Source organism: Anoplopoma fimbria, chromosome 11 (assembly GCF_027596085.1).
Source record: "Anoplopoma fimbria isolate UVic2021 breed Golden Eagle Sablefish chromosome 11, Afim_UVic_2022, whole genome shotgun sequence".
NCBI classification, from domain to species: Eukaryota; Metazoa; Chordata; class Actinopteri; order Perciformes; family Anoplopomatidae; genus Anoplopoma; species Anoplopoma fimbria.
The window spans coordinates 19,985,555-19,997,487 of record NC_072459.1 but is presented as its reverse complement, the minus strand read 5'-3'; the positions used below and the strand labels follow the sequence as shown (position 1 = coordinate 19,997,487).

General features: G+C 40.8%; 1 protein-coding gene across 1 annotated transcript in view; it reads right to left on the bottom strand.

The window, feature by feature from the left end:
* Nucleotides 1–1,712: 1,712 nt before the first annotated feature.
* Nucleotides 1,713–11,933, bottom strand: part of igf2bp1 (insulin-like growth factor 2 mRNA binding protein 1) — a 48,580-nt gene continuing 38,359 nt past the window's right edge. The window contains 13 exon segments of the mRNA XM_054607102.1: nucleotides 1,713–2,625; nucleotides 3,999–4,112; nucleotides 4,256–4,387; nucleotides 4,524–4,598; nucleotides 5,201–5,317; nucleotides 5,915–6,037; nucleotides 6,164–6,299; nucleotides 6,920–6,956; nucleotides 6,959–7,041; nucleotides 8,287–8,421; nucleotides 9,465–9,664; nucleotides 9,667–9,751; nucleotides 11,186–11,249. Of these exon segments, the coding sequence (XP_054463077.1) occupies nucleotides 2,470–2,625; nucleotides 3,999–4,112; nucleotides 4,256–4,387; nucleotides 4,524–4,598; nucleotides 5,201–5,317; nucleotides 5,915–6,037; nucleotides 6,164–6,299; nucleotides 6,920–6,956; nucleotides 6,959–7,041; nucleotides 8,287–8,421; nucleotides 9,465–9,664; nucleotides 9,667–9,751; nucleotides 11,186–11,249 (1,457 nt within the window). The 3' untranslated portion in view covers nucleotides 1,713–2,469.

The following is an 11,933-nucleotide window of genomic DNA, read 5'->3' as shown; positions in this document are numbered from 1 at the left end:
AAAGGAAATTGCCTTTAAAGCTCCCTCTTGCATGTCTTCTTTGAGGGTGAGAACGTTTGGAGCCCTCTCGTAATGTTTGGCGCTTAGTGATGATGTCATCACAATAAGGCGGGAGAGGGAGGTCCTTTCAGGGCACGGAGCAGGTAGCTGTTAGCCATGGGAACGACCCCGAGGAAGAAAGTGTCACGTCCTCTCTGATGACGTGAGCTCTGTTAAAAAACCACCGCGTGCATTTCAGGTCCCCCCTCTCGAGTTAACACCACTCCCCATTGGCCAATATTTCAGCTGCTCCTCAGGAAGACAGAGAGCATGTTTTCTTCAACTTAAAAAAAAAAAAAAAAAGGCAAAATGGCACTCAAACCCATTTCCTCTGTAGACCAGCAGATTATCAATCTCTGCTTTGGAGAAAAACACGCAGCCTCCTCGTCATCCTGAGCTCATTCACCCATCATCTCACACGCGCCAAAAAAAAAAAAAAAAAAAAAAACAGAAAAAATATAACCAAACAACAAGACAATACCTAAAAAAAAATACTTCTTTCTTTTAAAAAAATAAAAAATATTCAGGACTATTCAGCTCTTTCTTTTTTTTTTCTTCTCATATAAACCACCAGCAAGCAAAAAAAAAAAAAAAAAAGTTAGGAATACTGAGGTAACTTTACCCTGAGGTAGGTTTTTTTCTTTTTTCATTTCTTTCTCTAATCTGTTCTAATCTTGGCGAGAGCGTCCAGGCGTAGACCCCGCCCCTCATTATCATACGCGGGCAGGGTCTGGAGGCTCCGCCCACAGGCCTTTGGCAGATTGGGAGAGAGAACGAAGAAGCCGCCCCCACCCCCCACTTCGGTCTGATTTTACCTTCTCTGAGCTCAAGGCAAGGAGCTTTGGAAGACTTCGCTTTTTGGTTCCCGCGCTCAACCATGGCCGGTCTCAAACAGTCTTTTATTTTATAATAATACAAGCATTAGAGGCCTTGTTTGTCCGAATGGACAAAGACACCTTTAATGCAGGGATGGTCTCAAGGACCCCAGCTCCTCTGAGGAGAACGCCATCCTGTGTAAGACCGGCCTTGAGGGTCCAGCGCCGGAAAGAAGGCAATGAGCGGAAAGTCTCGAGACGCGCCTCGTCCGTCCGTCATTGCACGACTTATTGGTACGGGCGCGGGCAAAAAAAACAAAAAACCTCACGCCTGACTCGCTGCCTACGATACATTCACCCGAGGGGCCGGGCTAACTCACATATCATATATATATAATATATATAAAATATGCCGTTTAAGGTGCGGGGCCGCTAGCCAGCTAGCATAGCCGCCGGCTGTGTTTGTTTTCCGAAGCCGTTCTATAACGGTTTCACGTGTGTGTGAGCTGAGCCGCTGCAATAGAACTGCAGGACCAGCTGCGACCGCCGCTTCCCTTAACTGTCTCTTGCTGCGCCTTCCGCCACACGGCTAATCGTGGAAAGGGGGCCTCGGTGCCTCCCCAGCCCACAGCCCCGTTGTAGGCTACATTATGCTACATGTCATAGACAAGGGACTGGGAAATGTACAGAAGACCCCTTATTTCTTAAAAAAGGCAAGGCGGCCAGACACAGCATTTCTTAACATTTACATGAAGATTATATATTTACAACCTCATATTTCTACCTTTTTTTTTTTATTCTAAACTCTCCGCTAATCGGAGAGGTCATTTTTTAAAGAGCAGTGTTAACATCTGCGGCCCCTCTTCTAGTCTTTCATCAGCTGGGGAGGTTAGAGGGCGGGTGGGGCTAAGGCCAGACCCGCGACCTATCCCTCCCCCCTTGTGCCGCCGCGGTCGGTTTCCCCATTCCCTCTCCCGGCTCTGCCTCACTGCATTCTATCGATAATAGCTCTGAATAAAACATTTCTATACATATATCTCTATGTTTAAAAAAACCACCCTTAAAATATAGGACTGACTGCAGATGGCGGGAGAGGTCCGTAGGGGACGATGGGGGGCCCCTGCTAGTGTGTCTCTGTACGTGTGGACGAGTGTTAAACCTGTCCCATGGAGGATCTGTTAAAGCTGCAGCGGTTGAGTAGCTGGCTGCAGCCCTGCCGAGGCACACTAGGAGGACTCCCCCCACTCCCTCTCTCCATCCCTCCTTTCCTTCATCCCTCCATCCTCACTCAGTCTATCTTCTGGCCTGGCATCTGGTTTCTGTTCTCACGTTTCGTTTTATCTTAATCCTTTTTTTTTTTTTATTCATTTCATCTTTTGATTTGAATCATCTTCTCTCTAAACGCCGATCTCTCTCTCTCTCTCTCTCCGGCTATCGGGCGTACTCCCTCCCTCTTTATATCTCTCCCTGTCTATCGCTGGGTCCGTGTGTCGCTCTCCTGCATCCGTCTGTCCGTCCGTCTATCCGTCCGTGCACGTGTCTTTCTGTCTGTCTGTCTCTCCGTCAGGCGGTGGGGGCCCCACGGGGTGTGAGGAGGGTGGCGGGGGGGGGACCCTCACTTCCTCCGCGGCTGGTGGTCCTGACTCAGTCCCTGTGTGGGGCTGCCCATCTCTGTGAAGCCCTGGGGGTTAGGGCTGGGGCCCGAGCCCATCCCGCCTTTCTGTGGCTGTTTGACCTGGGTCAGGATGTCCCGGATCTTCCTCTGGGCCAACTGGATGACAGAGGACAGATGAGAATGGTTATTGGCAAATATAAAGCTACACTGAACGGCAGACAGACAAAGATGGCAACTGCATTCATCAGCTAAAGAGAGATATATTTCCTTTAGAAGGTGGTGAAGATCAAACCAGAGCCTAAATGGAGACTGATAACCGGACTAGTATTTGTCAAATGGCAAGAAACAGGTCTCAAAATGACCACTTACGTTGCTAATCAACTTTAAAGTTGATAATATGTCAGTGGGGTGTTAAAAGCTTGTTACAAGGGGCAAAATAAGTCAATTAATCCAAGTTTAAATTGGAGAAAGGGTCAAATAAGGTTGACAGGAAGATATAATTGAGTATCATCTGCATAAAAATGTAATGATGATCAATGCTTGGTTGCCGGCGGCTGTGGCGTAGTGGAGAGCAAGGTAGTTCTCCAATCAAAGGATCGGTGGTTCGATAACCGGCTTCGGCAGTCGATGTGTCCTTGGGCAAGACACTTAACCCCAAGTTGCTCCCGAAGGCTTGCCATCGGTGTGGACTGGATGTTGCATGAATGTTAGTTAGAGTCTGATAGTGGCACCTTGCATGGTAGCCTGTCATCAGTGTGTGAATGAGTGAATGATATGTAATATACTACTGATTGTAAGTCGCTTTGGATAAAAGCGTCTGCTAAATGACTGTAATGTAATGTAATTCTGTGACAGGAAGGATCATGTAAATAGGGAAGAAACTGGGGCCCAGAATCGACACTTGAGGTACACCACAAGTCAGTTCTGAATACAAGTAAATAAAGTCATTATAAGATAAGATAAGATAAGATAATCCTTTATTAGTCCCGCAGCGGGGAAATTTGCAAACCGCAAAGAAATACCAGTCTAGAGCCCAGTGGAAAGTAACCACATGGCATCTGTCACTGATAAACACAATCATGGTAGCTTAGCTAGCGCTGCTAGGCGTAATTAGAAATGAGCCCTAAACGGCTAGCATAGCCAGCATTGCCTGTTGGGACATCATATCAAGGACAACATGATGTCAATTGCTAATATGTCAAATGTCCGCAGGGTTTTTTATATGTTAAGGCTAGCAAAAAGTGGTAAATGTGGCTGAGTACATTGACAACAATATTAATTCATAGGTTTGTGACAACAATATACTTGTAACTTTCCATAAATCAACACATACAGGTACTTTTTAGAAATTGCCTAGTCCGTACCCCTCTTCAGGTATAGAAAAACATAGAAGCTATAGATTGCCTTGTAATTTAGATGCGTCGCTGTTCTAAGATAGGATATCAATATGCTTTTGATATAATCTGTTACATGCTTTTCGCATGACTAAGTGTTGCGTTAAAGCTTAATGAGGCAAGTAGTAGGAGTACCTGGCTGGCGTAGAAATGTCCGTTGATCTTGACAATGACTTGTTCGTTTTCATCGGGGGTCTGTTCCCTGGGGACCACCACCTCAGCTGCTGTCAGGTTCTGCAGCTCATTCACCTGGAGACACAAGTTTTTTACTTTAAGAGGAAGTAACAACCTTATGACAGAACGTTGTAGTGTTGAAAACACTTCAGTCTCGCTGTGGCGACCAGCGCATACTATGCAAGAGGGGATTGAGGAGTGAGTTTCAGGTGGTTTACCGTCTTGCCCCCCTTGCCAATGACCCGTCCTGCAGCGGTGGCGGCCATCTTGATGTGAGTCTCCAGTTTGACCTCCTCCTTCGGCCCAAAGAAGTTCTCCTCCTTCAGTTTGCCGTAGATTCTGCCCTGAGCCTGGAGGAGGGAGAAGAGGAGGTTAATGATCCTTTCGGGATATTGTTGTATCGTAACAGCAGTTTGTTACGCCCGCAGAGATATTAAATAAATGGGATGGATATCAATCAGCTGACAATGTCTTGTTAGTGTTCACCTTAAACTGAGCCTCTGGGGGTCCTGTCACCACCACCATCCTCATTTTGCAGTCTGGAGCTTCAGCTGGGGCGATCTGGAAGAGGGGGTGTAGAAAGACTTCATTGACGGACACATTCTCACTCCAGACTTGTCAAATATCGACACCTGGTCAGTGGCCCAACATTTACAGCAATATGACGCTCTAGGTAACCCTCTAAGCATCAGTTTCGGATGTGTTGGTGGAGTTTTTAGGTTTACTTGCCCAACAAAACTACATGGTGAGGCCTTAGGAGATGTTGTGGTTTCAGCCAATATAACTACGTTATTTTACGTTAAATTAGTACTGTGTTGCGTCTCTGGCGTCAGTAAAATGCATAAGTTACGTAGCACAACTACTGTAAAAGTCATGTGACTTGGTTACATGTGGGACAAGAACAGGCTGGCGTTTTGTTTGAGTCCTCCATCTTCCCAACACACCCACACATGGACTTTTTCGATCTTATATAACGACACATTTTTAAAACAATCCTGGAAAAATGTACAGAGGAGGTCTAGGTAGTGTCTGCTCCCCAGGGCTAGTGTTTTCTTTATGTTATCAGAAAAAATGCACTAATCAGGGCATTAAAAAATTAATAATCACAAAGCATTCGCTGCTTTGATCAAATAGCAATGATTTAGGGGGATCATTTCACTGACCTTGATGGATGCCCCGGCGAAGCGGCTCAGCTGTTTGATGTGCTGCCCTTTCTTCCCGATGATGGCTCCCACCGCCTGTGCTGGGATGTAAACGTGGACCGTCTCATGCTCTGGAGCCTGAAACACACACAAAGAGCATTATAGATTTTTCCAATGAGGGAGAAGGAGTCAATGTAATTATACACATTTTTAACAAGGTTATTTAAGTTTTTGTGTGAAAAAAACACAAACTAAAATGATAAAAAAGCTGAATATGTTTATACATTTTTAAACACGTCTGGCTGGGATCTTTAACAAAACACTATATAATCAGTACCCAGTTAAGAAATGTGAGAGAATTTATTTATTTTCCTTTTTTCCGCTCTCCAGTTTGATTGTCTGGTTCTTATCTTTAGTTATTTAGTTTATAACCTTTTTAGTTCATGTACATGTGTTGATGTCGGTATATATGGATGCATGCATGGATATATGTATATGCACATGTAAATATTTGTGTCCATACATGTATGTATCTGTATGTGTATACATGGATGAATACAAAGTATTTTTTTAAATAACAATTATAATTATAATTTTAAATACATGTACATATATTGGACATCATGTGGCTGTACTGATTCATGAGTTTATTAAAAAAAAAAAAAATTCCAATGAAGAAGAAGCGTGGTTTGCACTGACGTCTCTCAGGGGAATTTAAAGATAAGTTATTCTTACCCCGAAGCAGCCATAGGGGGCACTACCGGACGCATTCCCGGGCGGGGGTGGAGGCATATTTGAGCAGGAAGGAAAGAGGCCCAGAGCGCCCAGGTTGAGTCCAGGGATCAGGTGGGTCTGTTGCTGAAAAGAAAGAGACTGCAGGTTAGAAACCTTCGCAAGTCTGTGTTTGTACACTGAAACAGTATGGAGCCCCAAAGTGTTTAATATCAAAACATGGATACATAATAAGGAAGCATGCAGACTCACATTCATGGCGGCGATGTCGTTCTCGTAGGCCTCTCTGACCTTCTTCATGACCTCCACCTCGGCGTTGCAGCAGGCATCCAGATCGCCTTTGACTGTGATGGTTCTCTCTGGATTGTACAGTGTCAGGTCCTGAAGACTGAACAAATTACAGAAGGGGGAGCGAATCAGTTTATTCTGAAGAAACCAGTCGCTGTAAAGCGTTTTTCAGTAACTTGACAAAGATATGTGTGTTTTATATATTTTCTATCCAATAAATTACCTTATTATCACTTAAAATTTGATTAAATTGACCTTTTGCAAAGCCCCGCCCTGCAGCCGCTACCACAGAGCCCACACTGTCACTAACTGCAGTCCCTGAATGAATATCTAATTTTTGCTCAAACAAAAAAGTTTTTTCAGACAGAAGGGTCTACAATGCGAGTATAAAGGAGAAACTCATGATGTCAAACTGATTCAGCAGTGAAAACAGTTTAAATCACTGATCACAGTGTAAAAGTGATCCACCACATCAACTGGCCATCAAGACAGAAAAACAATGAAATGAACACTGTCCCTTTAAAGCTGGGTAGATCTTTATAACTGTTACAAGCATTAAAATGCAAAAGCAGCATGTGCCCACATTCGGTATACCTGCGGTAGCTAGCGTAGCATGGAAGCACTAAACGCAAGTTAATGATATGCTAACAAACTTTACTAATGTTAGCTTCACAGGTGTGTGTGTGTGTGTGTGTGTGTGTGTGTGTGTGTGTGTCTTACGGGGAGATGGTGATCTTGGTGTCCGTGTCCTGTTCCACTTTTTCAGGTTGCGTCCTTCCTTCCCAATCAGGCGTCCAACAAAGTTGTTGTGAGCCAGAATCTTTAGAGGAACCTCATCAGCACTGCGAACGGAAAACAAAAAACACCGGTGATTTGGGAGGAACATTTTCATCTCTTCACCCGTCTTTCTCACAGCTGGATAGAGAGCCTTCAGTAAGGGGAAACCACTCAGGATTATGTTGAATATACTTTAATATATATATTATAATGTTTTGCTCAACTATATTATGAATCGCTACATAAACTCAACCACATTGAGTCATTTCTCAGTTTAGCAAAAAAAATCCACTCTGTCGCTGTGTCTTTAAATAAAAATCCCTTTTATGGCAAGCAGTTTTAACATTTAATCAAACCTTACTTCTATCAATAATCACCATCCATAATAGCATTTGTCACTAGTCAGAATGGTAATTAAAGGCTCCACAAAAACAGTCTTACTAGTAAAACATTTTTTTTCAAAATATATACAAATTTGATAATACTAGTCAAAACTGAACATAAGAAATCTTTAAATCCTTAAAAAGTATAAATGATGGCTACTTATACTTGGTATCTGGATATATATTATCAAAATCTGTAGTTTATAACTTCCTCTCTGCAAAAAAACAGATAGTTTCAGAGGTCATCAGAACAGAATTGTGTTACCTGATACAACAACAAAAAAAGTTGAATAAGGGTTAATTCATTTTCTCAAAACACCATCTAACATGTCTTTTTATGGTAAAGGAAGTAAATAATACAATATCATTAAAATTGACTATTTGCAATGGAATTATAAAAATAAAATCTAATATATTAAGCTTTTTTCCATTACATATATGATAAATAATATAAGTGTGATTTGTGACGATCAAAACATGCTAAACCAAAAGGATGAATTCACATTTAGTGACAACGGTAGTGGTGATATGATACTAAATTTACAATTTCTATGAAATAACTAAAATATCTGTTGTTAATATCATTCATTTAATGGTATTCCCTTATGTATTTGCTCAAATAAATAAGTATACTTTTTCACCGTTTCTGAGATGGTTTCAAGCCTACTGTAAATATGGTCAATATCTAGAATAAATATGTAGGAGTAATACCCATAGTGGTAGCAATACTAATGTCATGGTAACAAATTGACATATATTGGTATACTAACATATAACAAGCATAATAACAATACAGGCTTGGTATTTTACATTTACCATGAAGCTACATCTCGTAAAAAAAAAACCTGAGGGGTACATTTAAAAAAACATTGATTGTTATAATTATTATTATCAAGCTTTTTTTCGTGAGGACATTAGAGGACGTACGTCTTGGTGTCTTTGGCTTCCTGCTGCATGATGTCCAGGATCATGCGGCAAGCAGATGAGCAGCCGTCTGGGGTTGAGTGGATGCTGATCGGCTTCTCAGCAGCACCGGCGTTCTCCTTGCGGTGCACGTCGATCCTGCAGGAAAGAACAGAACCACTTTGTTAAGTCACTAGGTTCCAACATGTCACTTTATTAAAACAGATTAATCCGTGAATCAAGCAATTGTAATTAACAATTATGAAAACAAAGAACCGTTAAATGAGCTTATTAAGAGGATACACAGGTGTATCGGGAAAACATTTAAACCAACAGATATCGCCATGAAACTTCCCCAGTTGATCATTTACAATAAGACAATTACTTTTGTATTTTTAAATGAGGCATTATCTTATTGAATGTGCTAATTCGCATCATTTTCAGAACAGAAATCTGAACATTGGATAAAGCCAGGTTAAGAAAAAGCTTGGTTCATTTTGTTGACATATTAAAATCAAACGTTTCTTAGACATACAAAAAAAATGCCATTTTTACCAGAAGTCTGGGGAAGCTAAATACCCCCTTGCTATAAGAAAGTTTGTCTTTTTATTGCAAATTATATACAAGTGCATTTACAGTAGAATCCACCTTTTAAATGTTTTTAAATGGGTTCTGAACAATTAGCTGAATTTGTATTTTGGATGATGGACGACTGGTGCAAGTTTGAGCCGTGAACAATCCTGGGATGTTGGGCTTTGTTTTGCAGTCATCCACGTTAGCCGAGTAAGCAATTTATTTCTATTTGCATGTTTTTTTTATGTTATTTCTTGCTTCCACAGAGCAGAGACAACTGAGACAAGGGGCAGAAAGTGATATAAGCAGATAAAGTGTTTATCTGTTACAAATGGTGCGACTTAGGAGTTTATTTGGGGTCTTTTTTTATGGAAACAAAGGCCACTTTGTGCGTGATGCAGCAGAGAAACTCTTTGGAAACCACAGTCCTCAGTGTTTCTGTATCATCGATGTTTCCGTCTGTTCAACTTGTTTCAACAGAAACTAATGAAACACACAGCTAATCATAGAAATGCTGCTTAAGGCTCCTTAGTGAGAGCAGACTGTAGCTTTTATTTTGAAAAACTTTTATGTCACAGGACACATCAGATATAGAGGAGCTGTATCAGACGTAAAGAAGAGTCCCTCACTTGCTCTGCGTCTGCTTGGTGATGTTGCGGATGGTGGCGCCCTCCTTGCCGATGATGGCGCCGACGTACTGCGTGGGCACCAGAAGCCGCAGGGGGATGTCGGCGTGCGGCGGCTTCGGGGGCATCCCGGATGGGGAGCCGCCACGAGGGCCGCCCCGGGACCCGTAGCCGCGCCGGCCGTTGTCGGGCCCCCGCTGGCCCCCTCCTGCTCAGAGTTCTCGTCGGGGATGTAGGAGACGCGCAGGGCGTTGTTCTCAAACTGGTACCCGTTCAGCTTCTGGATGGCTCTGAGAGGGACACAGAACATTAGCGCTGTGTGTTTCTAAGATAAGTAATGCTTATGTTGTGGTATTTTCATCAAACTAACCAGTAGTAGCAATGATAATAAAAGAGAGAAAAAACTTGGTGCAAGCATCAAAGAAAAGCAAAATAAGGAGGACAAGTGAGCGACTTGTTCCAATTCATTATAAGTATCCTTTTTATATATTTTAAAAAGGTACTGGGACTAAACCACAGTGTATAATTGTCTGTACAATTTTAAGTTACTTGTATAATATATCTACTGCCCTACAATTAATAATTTAGTTACCAAGAGACTTAAAATAATGTTGTTTTTTAAATCCACCAAATTTATTTGACAGCTAAAGTAACTTGTTACTTTTAGGAGCAAATGTTATTAAACCAAATGTGATAAAACATGAGGCTATTGATTAAACTAGCAAACAGTACACTATAAAGTTGTTGAAATTCATAAAATGCTGCTTACGTGCATAAAATAGTCAGAATAATCATTCTGTTGCCCAACGTGTACTTTCACTTTGATATTTTGCTGCTAATACTTTGTACTTCTGGAAAATGTTGAATGCCAACTGACATTTTTTTCCCCCTCTTTACTTTAATAGTCAAACCAAAATGTTTAATTCACATTCGACTATTAAAAAGAATCATGTTGATTAAACATATTATTTATCATATATTCACCGTGACCAAGGTAACAGACTTAGGTCTGCAAATCCAACTTGATTTTCCCAAGTTTATAGAGGACATTGGTTACACGTTTACATGTGTGCAAAAACAAAGTCATATTAGGACCAATAAAAAGGCAAAAAGGATCCGTGTAGTGTTCTTAAAGTTTTGCAACATTGAGCCTTAAAACTCTTAAAAAATTGCTTTATCTCCCTGCTTAAACATTTGAAGAATGTTAAATGAGAAGTTTTTTCAGTGGTCCTCTTACTTAAAGTGATCTCAAATTCTTAAGTGTAAAGTTGTAGTTCCTTCAAATAACCACTAGATGTCCAAAGTGGAGCGTAGAATATACACATTTCTGAACGTCTAAATACTGGTTTATTGACTAAATACTACTAAATAATCGAGGCATCTTTTTTTTTTTTTACATTGGAACTTTGGTTTGTGATTAGAGCTTTTTTAAAGGGGTTCTTAAGAGTTCATGAAAGATCTCAGATGGGGTCAAACTAGCAACAAAAAAAGCAACAACAAAAAAAAAAGCTATGATTTTACATACTTTAAAAAAAAAAAAAAAAAATTTTAAAAAAGACACTTAAGAATTCTGTGAACATTTTGAAAAAAAAAAGGACCAGTTTAATGGCATCAGAATAAATTTTAAAAAAAGACTGGAAAACTCTATGGAAACTTTGAGAGAAGAGAGTAAAGGAAAGAGACAGAGTGTCCACAGGATGTTAAGGATGAAGAGAGAAACCTACTGCCTGGCGTGCTCCCTGGATGCATATGTGACGTTAACCACGGCGGTCTCACTGTCCGTGTTCACTGAGAGACAGACAGGAGAGACAGACAACATTAGATGGTTCATTGATGGTCATTTAGAGTTCTTCTGGTAGCTCCTGTGCATACTTTATGAAGCCCCCGAATTCAATATTAAGAAATTGAAAATTCACTTAGAATTTATCTTTCTTAGTTATGCACCAAAGTAAATTCCTTTTAATGTAGAAATCCTACTGGGCAGTAAACCGGATTGGGATTCTGACTTTGATTAACCACTGAGCTGATGAACAGAAAACTATTCTGCAACTATTTTGATCATCAATTTATCATTTAGACCTTTTTCAAGCTAAACTTTCTGTAGTTCACGCATTTAAATTAAGACTATTTCCTGCTTTATCTTTGTCTCACACGAATAAAGTGAAAGTCTTCGGACAAAACATTTCACTTGATGTCACCTTGAACTTAAGAAAACAGCGACAGGCCTTTTTTAAGTTTACTCCCACATTTAATGCATCGAACAGCATGTCAATTCATTGAGAAAGTATTCAGAGAAAATAATCCATAATGAAAATGATCAGTTTTTTTCCTTCCAAGTTCATCTTGGCTCAATTATGGGAAATAAGTAATAACAAATCATTTTTGATGATGATCAGTGTTATTGCATCTAGAAGATATTCCATTTTGGAGCAGCAGGTGTTCATTTATTAATTCCTTTTAAAATGGGACATT